This window comes from Bufo bufo, chromosome 5 (assembly GCF_905171765.1).
Source record: "Bufo bufo chromosome 5, aBufBuf1.1, whole genome shotgun sequence".
In the NCBI taxonomy this organism is placed as follows: domain Eukaryota; kingdom Metazoa; phylum Chordata; class Amphibia; order Anura; family Bufonidae; genus Bufo; species Bufo bufo.
This window is the reverse complement of record NC_053393.1, coordinates 530,601,651-530,621,738: the sequence shown is the minus strand read 5'-3', so window position 1 is coordinate 530,621,738 and position 20,088 is coordinate 530,601,651. Positions and strand designations below refer to the sequence as shown.

The following is a 20,088-nucleotide window of genomic DNA, read 5'->3' as shown; positions in this document are numbered from 1 at the left end:
TGTATATAGATAACTTACCCCCCAGGATAGGTCATTAATATCCCATCGGTTAGGGTCTAATACCTTGCACCTCCAACAATCAGCTGTGCCCTGCAGCCTCTGGAACTAGCGCTTTGAATGCACCAAGAAGTAGAGCTCCATCCACAGTGTAGTGGCCGTACTTGGTTACTGCAGCTCAGCTCCTATGGAAGTGAATGGGAGATGATGGGCTGCAGTAACCCAGCTCCAGGGCTTTCCAAGTGCTAGCTCCAGCGCCAGAGGCTGCAGGGAACTGCAAAAATATGATTCCGTCTGGAAAAAACAGGAAAAGGAAATGTGACAAATGGGCCTATAGCAGACTAACACACCACAAGTCCCAGCATGTCATGTTACATAAAATACTGATAATACAAGGACCCTTTCACCTACGATATGCTGTGTTACCTAGCAACAAGAAGGAAACAAGACTTCTCCCAAGGAATCTCAGGATCAAAGATTTCCCTGTCGCAGACAATTACAGTCTGAACATTTCCTCTTATAGGTACAGGTCCGGGAGATGAAGGACCGTGTTGTGCTGCTGCTTTTTATACCTTTTTTTATATTTAGACTTGCAGTTGTAATGGCCTCACGGTTTTGCAGATTAAGCAGTCTATTCTTGGCAAAATTATGTGACTACATTTTAATTCTTTTTTGGCCGTGACCTCGTCAGTGCCGCCCCAGTCACAATCACATACCGCAATTGGGAATTTTTACAAACTGTACACAGGAAAACATATGTGAGAACCACTTCAGTGCTGGCTAATTACTACAGACATGGACGGCCATTCTTCTGTTTGTTATTATATCTACATCATTTTAATTTTGCTTGTTTTTGTTACAGCCCTAATTTTAATTTACCAGTCATGACCTTTACCTTTTCATTAGGGAAAATGTTGATCTCATATATCTATCTAATTATCTATTTATCTACTGTATATCATCAATCTATTTTATATCTATCAATCTATCTATATACATTTGTGACATCATGCCCCAGTGCACGCACCTTCCATCTCTTTGGGCAGCTCCTCCTTCTGTGACAGTTTTAACAAATATTCCAAGTTTCTCCAGACCTGTGTCGGCTCCAACCCCCATTCCAATGATACTGACGCCAAGGCCTTCTTCATCTGTAAGGGAATTTCAGAAGGTTAAGAAAAGTGGAAATCCAGAGCACGGCTACACGATCGGTCCAAATCCCAACCAGATACCTCCTTGGTGTCCAACATAGGGTTTTGAGCCAAAGCCAACAGTGGATCCAGCAGGAAGGAGAAGCAGAAGAAGTCCTTCCTTCATGGTTCTCATTCTCTTCCTCACCACTTCTGACTTTGGCGCAAAAAACTGCAGCAAAAACCTCCACGACAAGCTGCGTGAGGCACCGGACTAAAGGATTTTTCCAAAAGAACCAATCCCAATGAACCTCAAGCCTAACGTCGATGATGGGGAAAAAATGTCTGAATATATTGCACAAAAATGTATCGATGGAGAACTTCCTGGCGCTGGCCACCAGAAAACGACAAAGGAACATAACACAGCGCCATATGGCAGCTGTGAGCAACAAGACAGATAACACAGATGCTCCAGCAAGTCACAAAATAGAACAATACACTAACCAGAAACAAATAGTATAATACAGATGTAGCAGAGCTGGGATTACGCGATGTAGCTGCACTTTGTCAGTCACTGGGTACAATGCGCTGTGTGCAGTTTCCATAGGACTGCAGGTAAATATCTCTATATATATGCACTTACTGTAAATGCTATCACATGTTCAAACAAGTCATAGGTGGGACCCTCTATTCAGGGACCCCTGAGAACCTGGGGAGACAATGACCCTCTAGCTTTCTATACAGCATGGCGCAACTTTAATAAGCAGGTCTTAGTGGATGGATTGGGCTATAGTTGATGATTTCTTGATTTTATTAGACAGGTGGCGCTAGAGAGACAGTTTTCTACTATTTGGTGGAAAGCTAATTTGCATACTTTTTTCCCCTATGGGGCATTGACTGTAAGTCTCCCTAACTTAAAGGGGTTCTCCAGGAATTAAAAAAAACCTCAAATACTTAAAAATTATTTTATAATAAACATATTCACAATTACCTTTCAATACTTAGAATGTCTTGTTTTGTCTAGGGAGCAATCATTAGGAGAAATAAATAGGCCGCCGTCCTATCAGTACACACAAAACCTGTCCTAATCACACAGGAGGACAAGTTACTCCAAAGGGCTACAACAAAGGCGTGTTATATTTCTAGTACCCTATTCTGTACTGACGAAAGATTTATCCCCCATGGACGTTTACAGGATATATGTAGGGTATGCCATAAATGTCCTGTAGGTGAGGATCCCACTTACTACTATGGGACTTCCAAAAAATGCTGTGGCTAGCCCATCCCTATTCTCGGATGTCCCTTAGCAGAGACTGGAGAAAGCCACACACACGTTCGACATGTTCTCCATTTCCATCCTTGATAAAGGAGCAGGTCCCAGATGTGGGACCCACATCTATCAGACATTTATGACTTATCCTATCGATAGGGGACATTCCTGAATCATCTCTCAAGACTTTTTCATTCTGGGGTGGACGTTGACATACGGGGGAGCTACCTATAGGTGGCACCGGTGAGACAGTTTTCAATCAGAGGCTACAACGGCTTCTTCCACATTCCCAGCTCTAAAACTGAACTGACAGTGAACTTACTAATTTATTAAAATGGATTACGGTATGTGTCGGCTCCGAGCCCATTAGTGCTATTAACCCTTTAGCAAGAGGAGAAGGTGTGGAGGTGTGGCTGTGTTTTTTTGTTGTTGCTACTAACAAGGAAATACGTTGGTGAATTTATTGCACGGATGTCCAACCACCTCCAGCTGTTGCAAAACTACAAATCCCAGCATGCCATGATAGCTGTAGGCTGCTTCCATGGAAAACGGCTATCACGTAAAAATTGTACATGCACTTCATTTTTGAAGAACCACTATCACGTAAGGGCTGTACTGTATGTTTGCTTTATTTTTGAAGAACTGCTATTACATAAGGACCATACGTGCGCTTCATTTATAAAGAACCGCTATTATGTAAGGACCGTACGTGCGATTCATTTTTCAAGAACTACTATTACGTAAGAACTGTACTGTACATTCGCTTCATTTTTGAAGAACTGCTATTATGTAAGGACCGTACGTGCGATTCATTTTTCAAGAACTACTATTACGTAAGAACTGTACTGTACATTCGCTTCATTTTTGAAGAACTGCTATTATGTAAGGACTGTACGTGCTCTTCATTTTTGAAGAACCGCTATTATGTAAGGACTGTACGTGCGCTTAATTTTTGAAGGTCTTCGCTTGCTATGAATTTACATTTATTTGCATTAACAGACTGAATACTTGTAGAGACTAGTGTTGATCGAGCATGCTCGGCACATGGCGGTATTCGGCCGAATACCGCATGTGCTCAAGAGCAATGCTCGAATCTCCTCCACGCACGTTTCTTGGCTGCTACGCAGCCAATAAATGTGCAGGTACGAGCTGGCCTCGCTGTAATGCAGTAGTCATGTTGGGTACTGGCATTACAGTGATTGGCTGGCCGGAACGCGTCATCGGGTGCTATATAGCACCAGCGTCATTCGGCTCACTCTTAGGCTACATGCACACGACCGTTGTGTATTTTGCGGACACATCCACTTCCGTGTCCCAGCGCAGCGTCCAAATGTCCTTACCCCAGGCCTTTAAATGCAAGCGCAAATACCCAACCACCCACCCACAGGCCAAAGCACAAAATGAGCAGCTTCCCAAATTACTGGCCCTGGAAATGCTGCCATTTAGGCTTGTGGACACTGAGGCCTTCCGCAGCCTGATGTCGGCGGCCGTCACGCATAACGCAGTCCCCAGCCGCCACTATTTTTCAAGGTGTGCCGTGCCCGCCTTACACCAACATGTGTCCCGTAACATCACACGTGCCCTGACCAACGCAGTTACTGGGAAGGTCCACTTAAACACGGAGACATGGACAAGTTCATTCGGCCAGGGATGCTACATTTCCCTGACGGCACACTGGGTGAACGTTGTGGAGGCCTGGAGCGAGTCGTACCCTGGGATGGCACAGGTGATACCGATGCCAAGGATTGCGGGCCCTAATTCCATCAGGGTTTCCGCCAGCACCTACGTTATTAGCTCCAACCCCCACTTCTCCTCCTCCACTTCCACCTCTGAATTATCCGCGTGCAGTACCAGTCAGCCATCAGTCGGTAGCTGGAAGCAGTGTAGCACTGCAGTGGGGAAGCAGCAACAGGCCGTGCTGAAGCTGAGATGCTTAGGGGACATACAGCACAACGCCGCAGAGCTGTGGCAGGGGATAAGAGACCAGACTGAGCTGTGGCTCTCGCCACTCAACCTAGAACCAGGCATGGTTGTGTCTGATAATGGCCGTATCTTGGTGGCGGCTTTGGAGCTCGGCAAGCTCACACACTTCCCATGCCTAGCCCACGTCTTCAACTTAGTGATTCAGCGGTTTCTCAAAACCTACCCCAATTTGCCTGAGCTACTGGTGAAGGTGCGCCGCGTGTGTGCCCATTTCTGCAAGTCTTCGACAGCTTCAGCCGGTCTGGCAACGCTGCAGCAGCGCTTGCAATTGCCAGCTCACGACTGCTGTGCGACGTGAGCACGCGCTGGAACTCGCCGTTCCACATGTTGTTTGTGATCAGCAGTTGGCAGTAGTGGAATACCAGCTGCAACGTGGTTATCGTCTTTCCAGTCAGCTTCCGCTCTTCACAAGCGAGGAGTGGGCATGGATGTCTGACCTCTGTGAGGTTTTAAGAAACTTTGAGGAAACAACACAGATGGTGAGCAGCGATAACGCTATTATCAGAGTCACCATTCCACTTCTTTGTCTACTCAAACGCTCGCTGCTCACAATTAAGGACAACGCTTTGCATGTGGAAATGGGGGAAGACATTACACAGGGTGTACCCTCAGTTCTTCTTCTCAGCGCGAATTGGACAATGATGAAGAGGAGGAGGAGCAGGAGACTGTTGCATCCGCTACAGAGGGTAGTACCCATGGAAGTTTAATTCCATCTGTTCTGCGTGGGTGGGCAGAAGAGGAGGAAGAGGATGAGGAGATTGAAAGTCATCCTCCTGATGAGGACAGCGAAGTCTTGCCTGTTGGGACTCTGGCACACATGGCTGACTTCATGTTAGGCTGCCTTTCCTGCAACCCGCACATTATACGCATTTTAGACAACATGGATTACTGGTTGTTCACCCTTTTCGACCCCCGCTACAAATAGAACTTCTCATCTCTCATTCCTCACCCTGATGCATGGCCTACTGTCACAAGGAGGGAAACATTTTGGAAGATGGTGAAGGAGTACATAGCAGACCGTGTCAGCATCCTCAATGATCCCTCAGTGCCTTACAACTACTGGGTGTCCAAGCTGGACAGGTGGCACGCCTTGGAGGTGCTGGCCTGCCCTGCCACCAGCGTTTTGTCTGAGCGGGTATTTAGTGGTGCTGGTGGCATTATAACAGATAAGTGTATCCGCCCGTCAACTGAAAATGCTGACCGGTTGACTCTTATAAAAATGACTTCTCGAGCCACCAGAGGAAAGCTGATGAACATAAAGGCAATGTGTTGTTTATAATGTACTCAATACACTGTATTCCCATGCACCCCTTCCGCCACAAAAAAGGGTATATGGTTGAATCTTCCTTTTCTCATCCTCCTCCTCCTCTTCCATCATATCAACATGTTTATTAGTCGCATATAATGCCCTCGCATATAATCTTTTACAGGGTCAGCTCACCTGCAGGCCCTCGCATATAATGTTTTACAGGGTCAGCTCACCTGCAGGCCCTCACCTACAATCTTTTACAGGGTCAGCTCACCTGCAGGCCCTCGCATATAATGTTTTACAGGGTCAGCCCACCTGCAGGCTCTCGCATATAATCTTTTACAGGGTCAGCCCACCTGCAGGCTCTCGCATATAATCTTTTACAGGGTCAGCCCACCTGCAGGCTCTCGCATATAATCTTTTACAGGGTCAGCTCACCTGCAGGCCCTCGCATATAATCTTTTACAGGGTCAGCTCACCTGCAGGCTCTCGCATATAATGTTTTAGAGGGTCAGCTCACCTGCAGGCCCTCGCATATAATGTTTTACAGGGTCAGCTCACCTGCAGGCCCTCACCTACAATCTTTTAAAGGGTCAGCTCACCTGCAGGCCCTCACATATATTGTTTTACAAGGTCATCTCACCTGCAGGGCCTCACCTACAACCTTTTAGAGGATCAGCTCACCAGCAGGCCCTCAAACATAATTTTTTCGATGCTCACCTTAGCAGCAGACCCTCAACCCTACAGTTTTAAAGGGTCAGCTCAGCAGCAGGCCCACGCCCATAATGTTTTAGATGGTCAGATCAGCAGGCCCTTGTTCCAAATGTTTGTGAGGGTCACCAGCAAGCCATCAATCATAATTTTTAAAGGGTGTGTATGATGCCCTCCTTTATGTGTAACAAAGGGTGTATTGGAGTGCCGTTTCTTTGTAATTTTTGGCAGCCCTTTCACTTAGTGCATAGGCTTTATGAGTGTAGGAGTCCCCCTACCTGAACAATTGTACCACAATGTGAATGAGGCCTTCATTTTTGTGATATACAGGTTGTATCAGAGTGCCTCTTGCTTGTAATTTTTGGCAGCACTTTATATACAAGTAAATATACAGGAAAGAATGTCTCTTAACAATTTTTTTCGCTAAAATCAATTTTATCTTCGGTTTTGGGAGTATTATTGTCAGTCTGTAAAAGTGGCGTACTACTCGGACAACATCGTTCCCAGCAGCGACCTGGGAGTCCAAGATGCATCCAGACATCCTCCCCATGCTGTTCCCGAACCATTTCAGTGGTGTTTCCATCAATTTCTGACCTTTTCCTATGAACCAGACACCATCCCCTCTTGGGTGCCTGGTTTAATGCTCTCCCACTGAGCTTGGGTGTTCGGTAGAGCACCCGAGCATCCCGAGGTGTTCGGCCCGAGCACTTTGGTGCTCGATCAACACTAGTAGAGACCTATTCCTGTACACAGCTGAGGTTTTGTTCCTGAATAGAGGTTGGGAAAGCTCTATTGGTTCCCAAGACATAGGACTAAAAATGCACCCCCTAAACCCCCAAAGAAAATATGCACCATCTATGTTCCTACAGCAAACCTGTTGACCCTGCTCACTCAAGATTCAAGGTCATAGAGAAGACCAAGTCGTACACACTCACTACCAGCCAGCAGAGAGCGCTGTGGCGCTTCATTTAATCACAGGTTACCGGCAGTAGGCAATCTTGTATGGTAGCGGTGACGTACGAGAGCCGTAGGGGAGAACACTAGTCTGGTAAATCCTTGACTTGATGAAGCGTACAATCAATTTACTTGCACCTGAGGCCGGGCAGATGAGCAGAAAATGCTGAAGGTCACATAGGAAACTGACTGCGGGATCCGCTCCTCTCCTGTGAGGTGACATTATCACCTGCTGTAGGACGTTCTAGTCTAGAACTTGTGCACTGAAGCGATGAGGACCAACCACCATGAGCAAGGCACTAGGACTCATATGGATGCAGGATAAATAGCATGGAGAAAATATAACTTTATCCTGCCATACAACCAGGAGCTTTAAGATTCAAGAAGTGTAGCACTGACGCGTTTTGGGTCAGAAACAACTACAAAGACACTACTAAAAAGTAACACAAACCTGCCCTACCTGGTGAATGGTCCAGCTCAGAATTGAAATGCGTTTCCTAATGGAGGCTATGCCTCTCACCAGATGCCATCAACGGCCGATTTTTTCTGTTACTCATATCTATAGCGCCAGCATATTCCACATCGCTGTACAGAAGGTCACCACTGCACCACACAATCTAAACACCAACCCATCAACCTCAGCACTACACCTGAAAACACCTGTCTCTCCCAGTCCCTCCCCATACACATGCATGCTTGGTCCAACCTCTCTCTACCTCTGGAGCGTAGACACTGAGCCCAGAGGACAGCCACTCTGGGAGGTCTTGTAGAACCCCTTTAAGGCTCCTGTATTTAGGTAGGTTTTAAAGGAATAGTCCAGACCACAGATATTGATGACCTGTTCTCAGGATAGGTCATCAATACCAGATCGGTGGGGGTGCAACTCATGGCACCCCCACCAATCAACTGTTTCAGGCAGCCGTGGCACCAGAAACTATACAGTGTACAGAGCTGAAGCAGACAGCTCCGTCCACCATGTAGTGGCCATGCGGGGTACTGCAGATCAGCTCCTATTTAAGTAAGTGAGAGCTGGAAACTTCAAAGTGGACAGGACCTTCTGCTTCTGTTACGTACACTGTTTAGTTTCTGGTCCCACATCTGATCGTGCAGGTGCTGGGTGTCGGATCCCTACCAATCTGATACTGGTGACCTATCCTGAGAATAGGTCATGAATATTTGTAGCACATTGAGGAAGAGAGAAATAGCTAGGACCGTTAGGTGAGCGGAGAGCGATGGTGCCGAATAGGGTGCTCACCTTTACTGGCAGAGTACGCTCAAGGGCTTTTGCTTGCTTGTTCCTAGGTCTGCGGTCAGGCCCGGTGGTAGTAAAGATCAATGGAATGCAGTGTGTAGCAGCAACCTTGTATTGAACCTGATGAAGAAACTTGTCCGGCCTCGAAACGCGTTGTTCTGCTATCAATAAACACATTCTATATTCATCCTGTGGTGACCTGGAACATAGCAGCACTGCTACACACTATATTCTATTGATATTCATCAATATCTGTATCCGGGAGGACCCCTTTAACTATAAACCCCAAATAACAAGGCGACTTATAAGAATTATTTTTTTTTTACAAGAGAGACATAATCTGCGTATTCCCTGCATTTCCCAGTTTAAAGATCAGGTCTACACACAGTGGCTCAGGGTACATATCGGGCGGATTTCCTAACATATACCGCTGCCGGATGCCCCTGGAAGCCATAAGGAGGTATATGTTTGCTCACCACAAATATGGTTAATGTCTGGACCCATATTGAGCCTCTTTAGAAACCTCCCATCTAGGGTAGGGAAGCACGCTATGGGAATTTTGTGCGATTGTGATTAGGGCCCTAAAAATTGCGATAACGATATGTGATGCGATATTTTAAGGGAATTGTGCTAGAGGTCTATTTGCTGTGGATGGCACTGTTATGGAGGGGATCTGTGGATGACACTGTTATGGAGGGGATCTGTGGATGGCACTGTTATGGAGGGGATCTGTGGATGGCACTGTTATGGAGGGGATCTGTGGATGACACTGTTATGGAGGGGATCTGTGGATGGCACTGTTATGGAGGGGATCTGTGGATGGCACTGTTATGGAGGGGATCTGTGGATGGCACTGTTATGGAGGGCATCTGTGGATGGCACTGTTATGGAGGGCATCTGTGGATGGCAGTGTTATGGGGATCTGTGGATGGCACTGTGATGGGGGATCTATGGATGCCACTGTTATGGGGGATCTCTGGATGACACTGTTATGGAGGGGATCTGTGGATGGCACTGTTATGGAGGGGATCTGTGGATGGCACTGTTATGGAGGGGATCTGTGGATGGCACTGTTATGGAGGGCATCTGTGGATGGCACTGTTATGGAGGGCATCTGTGGATGGCAGTGTTATGGGGATCTGTGGATGGCACTGTGATGGGGGATCTATGGATGCCACTGTTATGGGGGATCTCTGGATGACACTGTTATGGAGGGGATCTGTGTATGGCACTGTTATGGGGGGGATCTGTGGATGACACTGTTATTAAGGGGATCTGTGGATGGCACTGTTATGGGGGGATCTGTGGATAAAACTGTTATGGAGGGGATCTGAGGATGGCACTGTTATGGGGGATCTGTGGATGACACTGTTATGGAGAGGCACTGTGGATGACACTGTTATGGGGGATCTGTGGATGACACTATTATGGGGGATCTGTGGATGACACTGTTATGGAGGGGATCTGTGGATGACACTGTTATGGGAGGATCTGTGGATGACACTGTTATGGGGGATCTATGGATGCCACTGTTATGGGGGATCTCTGGATGACACTGTTATGGAGGGGATCTGTGTATGGCACTGTTATGGGGGGATCTGTGGATGACACTGTTATTGAGGGGATCTGTGGATGGCACTGTTATGGGGGGATCTGTGGATAAAACTGTTATGGAGGGGCACTGTGGATGACACTGTTATGGGGGATCTGTGGATGACACTGTTATGGGGGATCTGTGGATGACACTGTTATGGGGGATCTGTGGATGACACTGTTATGGGGGATCTGTGGATGACACTGTTATGGGGGATCTGTGGATGACACTGTTATGGGGGATCTGTGGATGACACTGTTATGGGGGATCTGTGGATGACACTGTTATGGGGGATCTGTGGATGACACTGTTATGGGGGATCTGTGGATGACACTGTTATGGGGATCTGTGGATGACACTGTTATGGGGGATCTGTGGATGACACTGTTATGGGGGATCTGTGGATGGCACTGTTATGGGGGATCTGTGGATGGCCCTGTTATGGGGATCTCTGGATGGCACTGTTATGGGGGGATCTCTGGATGGCACTGTTATGGGGGGATCTGTGGATGACACTGCTATGGGGGGATCTGTGGATGACACTGCTATGGGGGGATCTGTGGATGACACTGCTATGGGGGGATCTGTGGATGACACTGCTATGGGGCATCTGTAGATGACACATATATAGCATCTTATGCTATGTGCCATCCACAGATCCCCCCATAACAGTGTTCCTGCGGTGTGAATGACCCCCAATACAGGGGCTGGGGGCCGGCATCTGGATTAGGAATGACAGCGGGGACTGGTGCAGTCCCTGTATTCTAATGCACCGGCCCCGCTCACTGTTGTATAATCTTATATAACATGTAGGCATTGTTAAAATATAATAATCATGTGTAATCCAGCTGTATTACTTACAACAAGTTCCGTAGCAGAGAGGAGGGAGGAGGCAGGCCGGAAGGGCAGCGCGTCACTCACTACGTCACACGCCGCTTGCTCCAGTCCTAAAGTGGGCGGCGCAGGTGCATGACTTAGTGACTGACGCGCTGCCCACCCGCTCTCCTGGCCTGCCTTCTCCCTCCTCTCTGCTACGGAACTTTATTGTAAGTAATACAGCTGGATTACACATGATTATTATATTTTAACAATGCCTACAGGTTAGATAAGATTATACAACAGTGAGCGGGGCCAGTGCATTAGAATACAGGGACTGCACCGGTCCCCGCTGTCATTTCTAATCCAGATGCCGACCCCCAGCCCCTCCTCCCTCTGTTGATACATCCGCCGACCGAGCTGTGCGGCGGTCATGTATCATTGTAGGTAATCGTAGCTTTTTTGGGTCGGCCAAATCGCCATATCGCAATCGTCGATACGATTGCTTTGCCGATATATCGTGCAGGCCTAATCTAGGGCTGAAATGATTATTCGATTGAATTGAGTAATTCGACATTAAATAATTCTCAATGCAAATTTTTTGCATCGAGGATTCGTTTGCGTCATGTGACCATGGAGCGGGAGTGAAGCGCTTGCTATTACTCACCACTCTGTGGTCACCCGCCAGCCCGCAACACGCTGTACTGGATCCTGACACATCGTCAGGTCATGGTGCACGTAAGCGCGCACTAGGACCCAACGCTGTGTGCAGAGCGGCTGGCAGTGGAGGAGGCAGGGCGCGAGTGGCAGTACAGATCAGAGCTGCTGGTTATCGTCGGAAGGCTGGTAAGTGGCTGCATGTGTGGAGGGACACTGGGTGATTAGTGCTCGCCATGTGTGTCCCGTCACGGAGAACCCCTATGATAACACGTTTACCGCCCAGTGATGGAGCATGGACTTCTAGTTAGAGCTGTGTGTCACCTGTGCCGGTATGGCCAGAGGATGATAGGGGTAGTAGTGCTCACTGGCCTTGTTCAGAAGGGTTGATGACTGGCAGCATAGTGTGTTAGAGCGCCCCCTGTCGTTAGTGGTTGGGTTTTGTTTCCTTTTAGTTCATATAACTGTTATATTCCCTCATGGGTCTCCTCTGCTGCTTGGTTGCTGCTGTCTAAGTTTGCTGGTGACCTTACATGTCAACCTACTGAAGCCTGTGGGGGAAGGGAAGTCTCAACAGTCCTGAGCCCATCTCTGATGCGGGTATATCCCTGCACCCTGACATCACACCGCACACTGTGAAATCACTGTGCACACTATCCCTGCACTGCGACATCACCGTGCACACTATCCCTGCACTGTGACATCAACAAGCACACTATCCCTGCACTGTGACATCACCGAGCACACTATCCCTGCACTGTGACATCACAGAGCACACTATCCCTGCACTGTGACATCACCGAGCACACTATCCCTGCACTGTGACATCACCGAGCACACTATTCCTGCACTGTGACATCACCGTGCACACTTTCCCTGCACTGTGACATCACCGTGCACACTATCCCTGCACTGTGACATCACCGAGCACACTATCCCTGCACTGTGACATCACCGAGCACACTATCCCTGCACTGTGACATCACCGAGCACACTATCCCTGCACTGTGACATCACAGAGCACACTATCCCTGCACTGTGACATCACAGAGCACACTATCCCTGCACTGTGACATCACCGTGCACACTATCCCTGCACTGTGACATCACCGAGCACACTATCCCTGCACTGTGACATCACTGTGCACACTATCCCTGCACTGTGACATCACTGTGCACACTATCCCTGCACTGTGACATCACCGAGCACACTATCCCTGCACTGTGACATCACCGTGCACACTATTCCTGCACTGCGACATCACCGTGCACACTATCCCTGCACTGTGACATCACCGAGCACACTATCCCTGCACTGTGACATCACCGAGCACACTATCCCTGCACTGTGACATCACCGAGCACACTATCCCTGCACTGTGACATCACCGAGCACACTATCCCTGCACTGTGACATCACAGAGCACACTATCCCTGCACTGTGACATCACAGAGCACACTATCCCTGCACTGTGACATCACCGAGCACACTATCCCTGCACTGTGACATCACCGAGCACACTATCCCTGCACTGTGACATCACCGAGCACACTATTCCTGCACTGTGACATCACCGAGCACACTATTCCTGCGCTGTGACATCACCGAGCACACTATCCCTGCACTGTGACATCACTGTGCACACTATCCCTGCACTGTGACATCACTGTGCACACTATCCCTGCACTGTGACATCACCAAGCACACTATCCCTGCACTGTGACATCACAGAGAACACTATCCCTGCACTGTGACATCACCGAGCACACTATTCCTGCACTGTGACATCACAGAGCACACTATTCCTGCACTGTGACATCACTGTGCACACTATCCCTGCACTGTGACATCACCGAGCACACTATTCCTGCACTGTGACATCACCGAGCACACTATTCCTGCACTGTGACATCACCGAGCACACTATCCCTGCACTGTGACATCACTGTGCACACTATCCCTGCACTGTGACATCACCGTGCACACTATCCCTGCACTGTGACATCACCGAGCACACTATCCCTGCACTGTGACATCACAGAGAACACTATCCCTGCACTGTGACATCACCGAGCACACTATTCCTGCACTGTGACATCACAGAGCACACTATTCCTGCACTGTGACATCACCGTGCACACTATCCCTGCACTGTGACATCACCGAGCACACTATTCCTGCACTGTGACATCATCGAGCACACTATTCCTGCACTGTGACATCACTGTGCACACTATCCCTGCACTGTGACATCACAGAGAACACTATCCCTGCACTGTGACATCACCGAGCACACTATTCCTGCACTGTGACATCACAGAGCACACTATTCCTGCACTGTGACATCACCGTGCACACTATCCCTGCACTGTGACATCACCGAGCACACTATTCCTGCACTGTGACATCATCGAGCACACTATTCCTGCACTGTGACATCACTGTGCACACTATCCCTGCTGAGCTGATGGCACAAGGGGGGAGCGTTGATGGCACTGGGGTGGGGGAGAGCTGATGGCACAAGGGGGGAAGAAAGTGTGTTGGGGACTGATGGCAGGGGGTCTGATAAGTTTTTATAAAGGAAAACAGTCTATTAATTCATTTTTTCTTATTAGATTACTCGATTAATCGTAAAAAATAATCGCTAGAATACACAATTTCTAAAATAATTGTTTACTGCAGCCCTAATCCCATCATTGGAAGTGCTTTACAGGCAGATGCCTGGCATTGGTTGCTCAAGTTAAAGGCCCTATTAAGGGCAATTTTTTAATGATTGCATTTTACTATTTTGGGCTAAAAATAACTTTTTCAATTGGTCTTTATTAAAAATATTGAGCCATTCTGTCACAAAATGTTAACAGTTTTTCTAGCTGTGTGAATCATGTTCAGTTTGTGTTGGTCATCTAATAACACCAACACCTATCTCTAAATTACTAAGAGCTCAAAACCACTTATTTAAGCCACACTCTCATCAGTAATATAAGATTTTAGCTATAATGAGTGTTTATAAGGTCAGAGATCAGAGATAAGGAGCCTGTCAGCTGAGCTGCCTCAGGGGTAACAGTAAAAATTCAGATCCTGCTACGAGAGTATCTTAACAATGTGCAGAAAAAATTGCTCCATATTTTTAATAAATACCAATTGAAAAAATGATTTTTAGCTCAAAATGAGTAATGGTGTCCCAATGGTGTCCATAGCCTTTAAGTTTACCAGCCTCGCTCCATCATCCCTAAGCCCCTTTCAATGTCAGTTCACAGCGCTACATGCTATTACTTAGGTTGTATGCATTAGGCACAGGTGCATTGTGGGTACTGGAGCCGCAGCCTTACATGTCCGGTTCTGGTATTCAGCTTATTTGCTGCGGAGGTTAATGAGAGTATCTGTTACACAGGCGGCGATGTGATACCTGGCGCAGTGCATCGGCATGACACCTCTCTCATTATAACACACCGCTGCCATTTCCCCACGGAGGCCTCCTATTAATTTTCAATTAGCGTGATGAAAACATACCTTTCTCCAGATCCACCGGGAATAAATCCAGCTTCTCCACTCGCTTCTCCAGCTCGTACTCTGCGGAAGCTGCTACCGGGTCGACTTCATCATTCCGCCTGTCGTAATCTTCATTTGAATATGTGTTGAACACCTGCAGGAGAAAATAAGAAATACGATTATATGTAAGATATTGCGGGAGAGCTCCAGCTGATGTGACACTACAAATCCCAGCATGCAGGTTCAGTCCAGATGACATAATGTTATCGTACAGTAGAATGATGTGCAGCTGATAGAGACACAAGGACTAATGATCCCAACAACAAATACTAGACCTGCAGGATCACATAATCCACCTACATGTAAAAGAGCAAAGAAAAAGTCTCAACAAAGAAATGCAAAGGAGAAAACAGTATCTCGTTCTGTATATATATACACTGCACAGTACCACTTCTCCTGTCCTGTATACTGGGTGTAATCCTCAGTATCTGCTCTTATTCTGTATATATGGACACTGCACAGTACCGCTTCTCCTGTCCTGTATACTGGGTGTAATCCTCGGTATCTGCTCTTATTCTGTATATATATACACTGCACAGTACCAATTCTCCTCTCCTGTATACTGGGTGTAATCCTCAGTATCTGCTCTTATTCTGTGTATATATATACACTGCACAGTACCACTTCTCCTGTCCTGTATACTGGGTGTAGTCCTCAGTATCTGCTCTTATTCTGTATATATATACACTGCACAGTACCAATTCTCCTCTCCTGTATACTGGGTGTAATCCTCAGTATCTGCTCTTATTCTGTATATATATATATATACACTGCACAGTACCAATTCTCCTCTCCTGTATACTGGGTGTAGTCCTCAGTATCTGCTCTTATTCTGTATATATATACACTGCACAGTACCACTTTTCCTGTCCTGTATACTGGGTGTAATCCTCATTATCTGCTCTTATTCTGTATATATATACACTGCACAGTACCACTTCTCCTCTCCTGTATACTGGGTGTAATCCTCAGTATCTGCTCTTATTCTGTATATATGGACACTGCGCAGTACCACTTCTCCTCTCCTGTATACTGGGTGTAATCCTCAGTATCTGCTCTTATTCTGTATATATGGACACTGCACAGTACCAATTCTCCTCTCCTGTATACTGGGTGTAATCCTCAGTATCTGCTCTTATTCTGTGTATATATATACACTGCACAGTACCACTTCTCCTGCCCTGTATACTGGGTGTAATCCTCACTATCTGCTCTTATTCTGTATATATGGACACTGCACAGTACCACTCCTCCTGCCCTGTATACTGGTTGTAATCCTCACTATCTGCTCTTATTCTGTATATATGGACACTGCACAGTACCACTTCTCCTCTCCTGTATACTGGGTGTAATCCTCAGTATCTGCTCTTATTCTGTATATATATACACTGCACAGTACCAATTCTCCTCTCCTGTATACTGGGTGTAATCCTCAGTATCTGCTCTTATTCTGTATATATATACACTGCGCAGTACCACTTCTCCTGTCCTGTATACTGGGTGTAATCCTCAGTATCTGCTCTTATTCTGTAAATATGGACACTGCACAGTACCACTTCTCCTGTCCTGTATACTGGGTGTAGTCCTCAGTATCTGCTCTTATTCTGTATATATGGACACTGCACAGTACCACGTCTCCTGTCCTGTATACTGGGTGTAATCCTCAGTATCTGCTCTTATTCTGTATATATATACACTGCACAGTACTAATTCTCCTCTCCTGTATACTGGGTGTAATCCTCAGTATCTGCTCTTATTCTGTATATATATATACACTGCACAGTACTAATTCTCCTCTCCTGTATACTGGGTGTAATCCTCAGTATCTGCTCTTATTCTGTATATATATACAGTGGGATGCAAAAGTTTGGGCAACCTTGTTAATCGTCATGATTTTCCTGTATAAATCGTTGGTTGTTACGATAAAAAATGTCAGTTAAATATATCATATAGGAGACACACACAGTGATATCTGAGAAGTGAAATGAAGTTTATTGGATTTACAGAAAGTGTGCTATAATTGTTTAAACAAAATTAGGCAGGTGCATAAATTTGGGCACTGTTGTCACTTTATTGATTCCAAAACCTGTAGAACTAATTATTGGAACTCAAATTGGCTTGGTAAGCTCAGTGACCCCTGACCTACATACACAGGTGAATCCAATTATGAGAAAGAGTATTTAAGGGGGTCAATTGTAAGTTTCCCTCCTCTTTTAATTTTCTCTGAAGAGTAGCAACATGGGGTCTCAAAACAACTCTCAAATGACCTGAAGACAAAGATTGCTCACCATCATGGTTTAGGGGAAGGATACAGAAAGCTGTCTCAGAGATTTCAGCTGTCTATTTCCACAGTTAGGAACATATTGAGGAAATGGAAGACCACAGGCTCAGTTTAAGTTAAGGCTCGAAGTGGCAGACCAAGAAAAATCTCGGATAGACAGAAGCGACGAATGGTGAGAACAGTCAGAGTCAACCCACAGACCAGCACCAAAGACCTACAACATCATCTTGCTGCAGATGGAGTCACTGTGCATCGTTCAACCATTCGGCGCACTTTACACAAGGAGATGCTGTATGCGAGAGTGATGCAGAGGAAGCCTGTTCTCCGCCCACAGCACAAAAAGTGCCGCTTGAGGTGGGCTAAAGCACATTTGGACAAGCCAGCTTCATTTTGGAATAAGGTGCTGTGGACTGATGAAACTAAAATTGAGTTATTTGGCCATAACAAGGGGCGTTATGCCTGGAGGAAAAAGAACACAGCATTCCAAGGAAAACACCTGCTACCTACAGTAAAATATGGTGGTGGTCCCATCATGCTGTGGGGCTGTGTGGCCAGTGCAGGGACTGGGAATCTTGTCAAAGTTGAGGGACGCATAGATTCCACTCAGTATCAGCAGATTCTGGAGACCAATGTCCAGGAATCAGTGACAAAGCTGAAGCTGCACCGGGGCCGGATCTTTCCACAAGACAACGACCCTAAACACTGCTCAAAATCCACTAAGGCATTTATGCAGAGGAACAAGTACAACGTTCTGGAATGGCCATCTCAGTCCCCAGACCTGAATATAATTGAAAATCTGTGGTGTGACTTAAAGAGAGCTGTCCATGCTCGGAAGCCATCACCTGAATGAACTAAAGATGTTTTGTAAAGAGGAATGGTCCAAAATACCTTCAACCAGAATCCAGACTCTCATTGGAACCTACAGGAAGCGTTTAGAGGCTGTCATTTCTGCAAAAGGAGGATCTACTAAATATTGATTTCATTTCTTTTTTGTGGTGCCCAAATTTATGCACCTGCCTAATTTTGTTTAAACAATTATAGCAGACTTTCTGTAAATCCAATAAACTTCATTTCACTTCTCAGATATCACTGTGTGTGTCTCCTATATGATATATTTAACTGACATTTTTTATCGTAACAACCAACGATTTATACAGGAAAATCATGACGATTAACAAGGTTGCCCAAACTTTCGCATCCCACTGTATACACTGCACAGTACTAATTCTCCTCTCCTGTATACTGGGTGTAATCCTCAGTATCTGCTCTTATTCTGTATATATATATATACACTGCACAGTACCAATTCTCCTCTCCTGTATACTGGGTGTAGTCCTCAGTATCTGCTCTTATTCTGTATATATATATACACTGCACAGTACCACTTCTCCTCCCCTGTATACTGGGTGTAATCCTCAGTATCTGCTCTTATTCTGTATATATATACACTGCGCAGTACCACTTCTCCTCTCCTGTATACTGGGTGTAATCCTCAGTATCTGCTCTTATTCTGTATATATATACACTGCGCAGTACCACTTCTCCTCTCCTGTATACTGGGTGTAATCCTCAGTATCTGCTCTTATTCCATCCATCACCTATGTCTGCCTGTCACATATCTATCTATCTCTGTGTAGTATGGTTTTACATGTCATATATGAGGAAGGTTTGCTCTACTATGGAATATGAGTGGATGTAGAGTGATTCCATGTATTTCTTCTGGCTCACGCGTCGTGCGTTCCTTCCCTTCTGTCCTGTATGGAGCCTTTAGGTAGAGGTTACATCTTGCCAAGTTTTATTTCTGGGATTTGTCCAATGTGTCATATGGCTTCTTATAAAAAGCACAGAAAAAGCTTCCTGCCAAATATTAATATTCATTTATAGCAGCACAGCGCCCGGGGGAACATCTAATTAAGGGGAAGACAAGACTAGAAGACACTATTGTCTCAGTGTAATGGTCTCCTGCTAATGGTGAAGTTACCGGCAACCACCTAAACATAGCTCCCGGTAGTACACCGGTGTCTCAGGGTGTGTAATGGTACCGCACTCAGCAGGACGTTATTACTTCCATCGATACAATCTAACCACAAAGTCCACGGTAAGAGATCTAACAAAAGTACCCCTTAATGTACATGACGCCATTGCACCTGACAGAAATAAGAGCGACAGAGAGAGGCTGTCTTCAGAGCGATGATATCTCAGCACAGAAATAACGGTTTTCACAATTCTGCACTATACTATAAGTACAACACTCCAACTTTTACTCTGGTGGGTCATGTAGGAGGTCATAGCCTTACATACTAATTAGTGCATGGCATGTGTATGAGCGATCCATGTTTCTTTATTCTTCTTGACATAGTAAAAGCATGTGGAAAAATTCAACCTAATACGAATCTATTTTTGATTTATTTATTTTTAGGAAAGAAAATAACTGGTGACTGCTTCCATATCACAGGCAGGACCTGACAAACAGGTTTCCATATATCTCAGCAGGACCCAGTGTGAGTAGTCCCCAAGGGCTCCTGGATTTAGGTCACTGTTCTGCATAGTCCCGATGGGTGCCCCCCACTAACAGATGGCACAGCATCAGTCAAGGCATAAGAATCCTTCTAGTAATGTTATCTGGTCTGTGAGGGAGGGAGAAACA

The 20,088-nt window shown here is 46.2% G+C and overlaps 1 protein-coding gene across 2 annotated transcripts in view; it reads right to left on the bottom strand.

The window, feature by feature from the left end:
- PPP1R9A (protein phosphatase 1 regulatory subunit 9A) overlaps positions 1-20,088 on the bottom strand; it is a 257,522-nt gene that overhangs the window by 118,831 nt on the left and 118,603 nt on the right. For both annotated transcript variants that reach the window (XM_040431213.1, XM_040431212.1), the window contains exons 3-4: positions 15,122-15,254; positions 1,025-1,145 (exon numbers count right to left, since the gene is read on the bottom strand). In XM_040431213.1, coding sequence (XP_040287147.1) covers positions 1,025-1,145; positions 15,122-15,254 — 254 coding nt within the window. The remainder of the gene's footprint in view (positions 1-1,024; positions 1,146-15,121; positions 15,255-20,088) is intronic.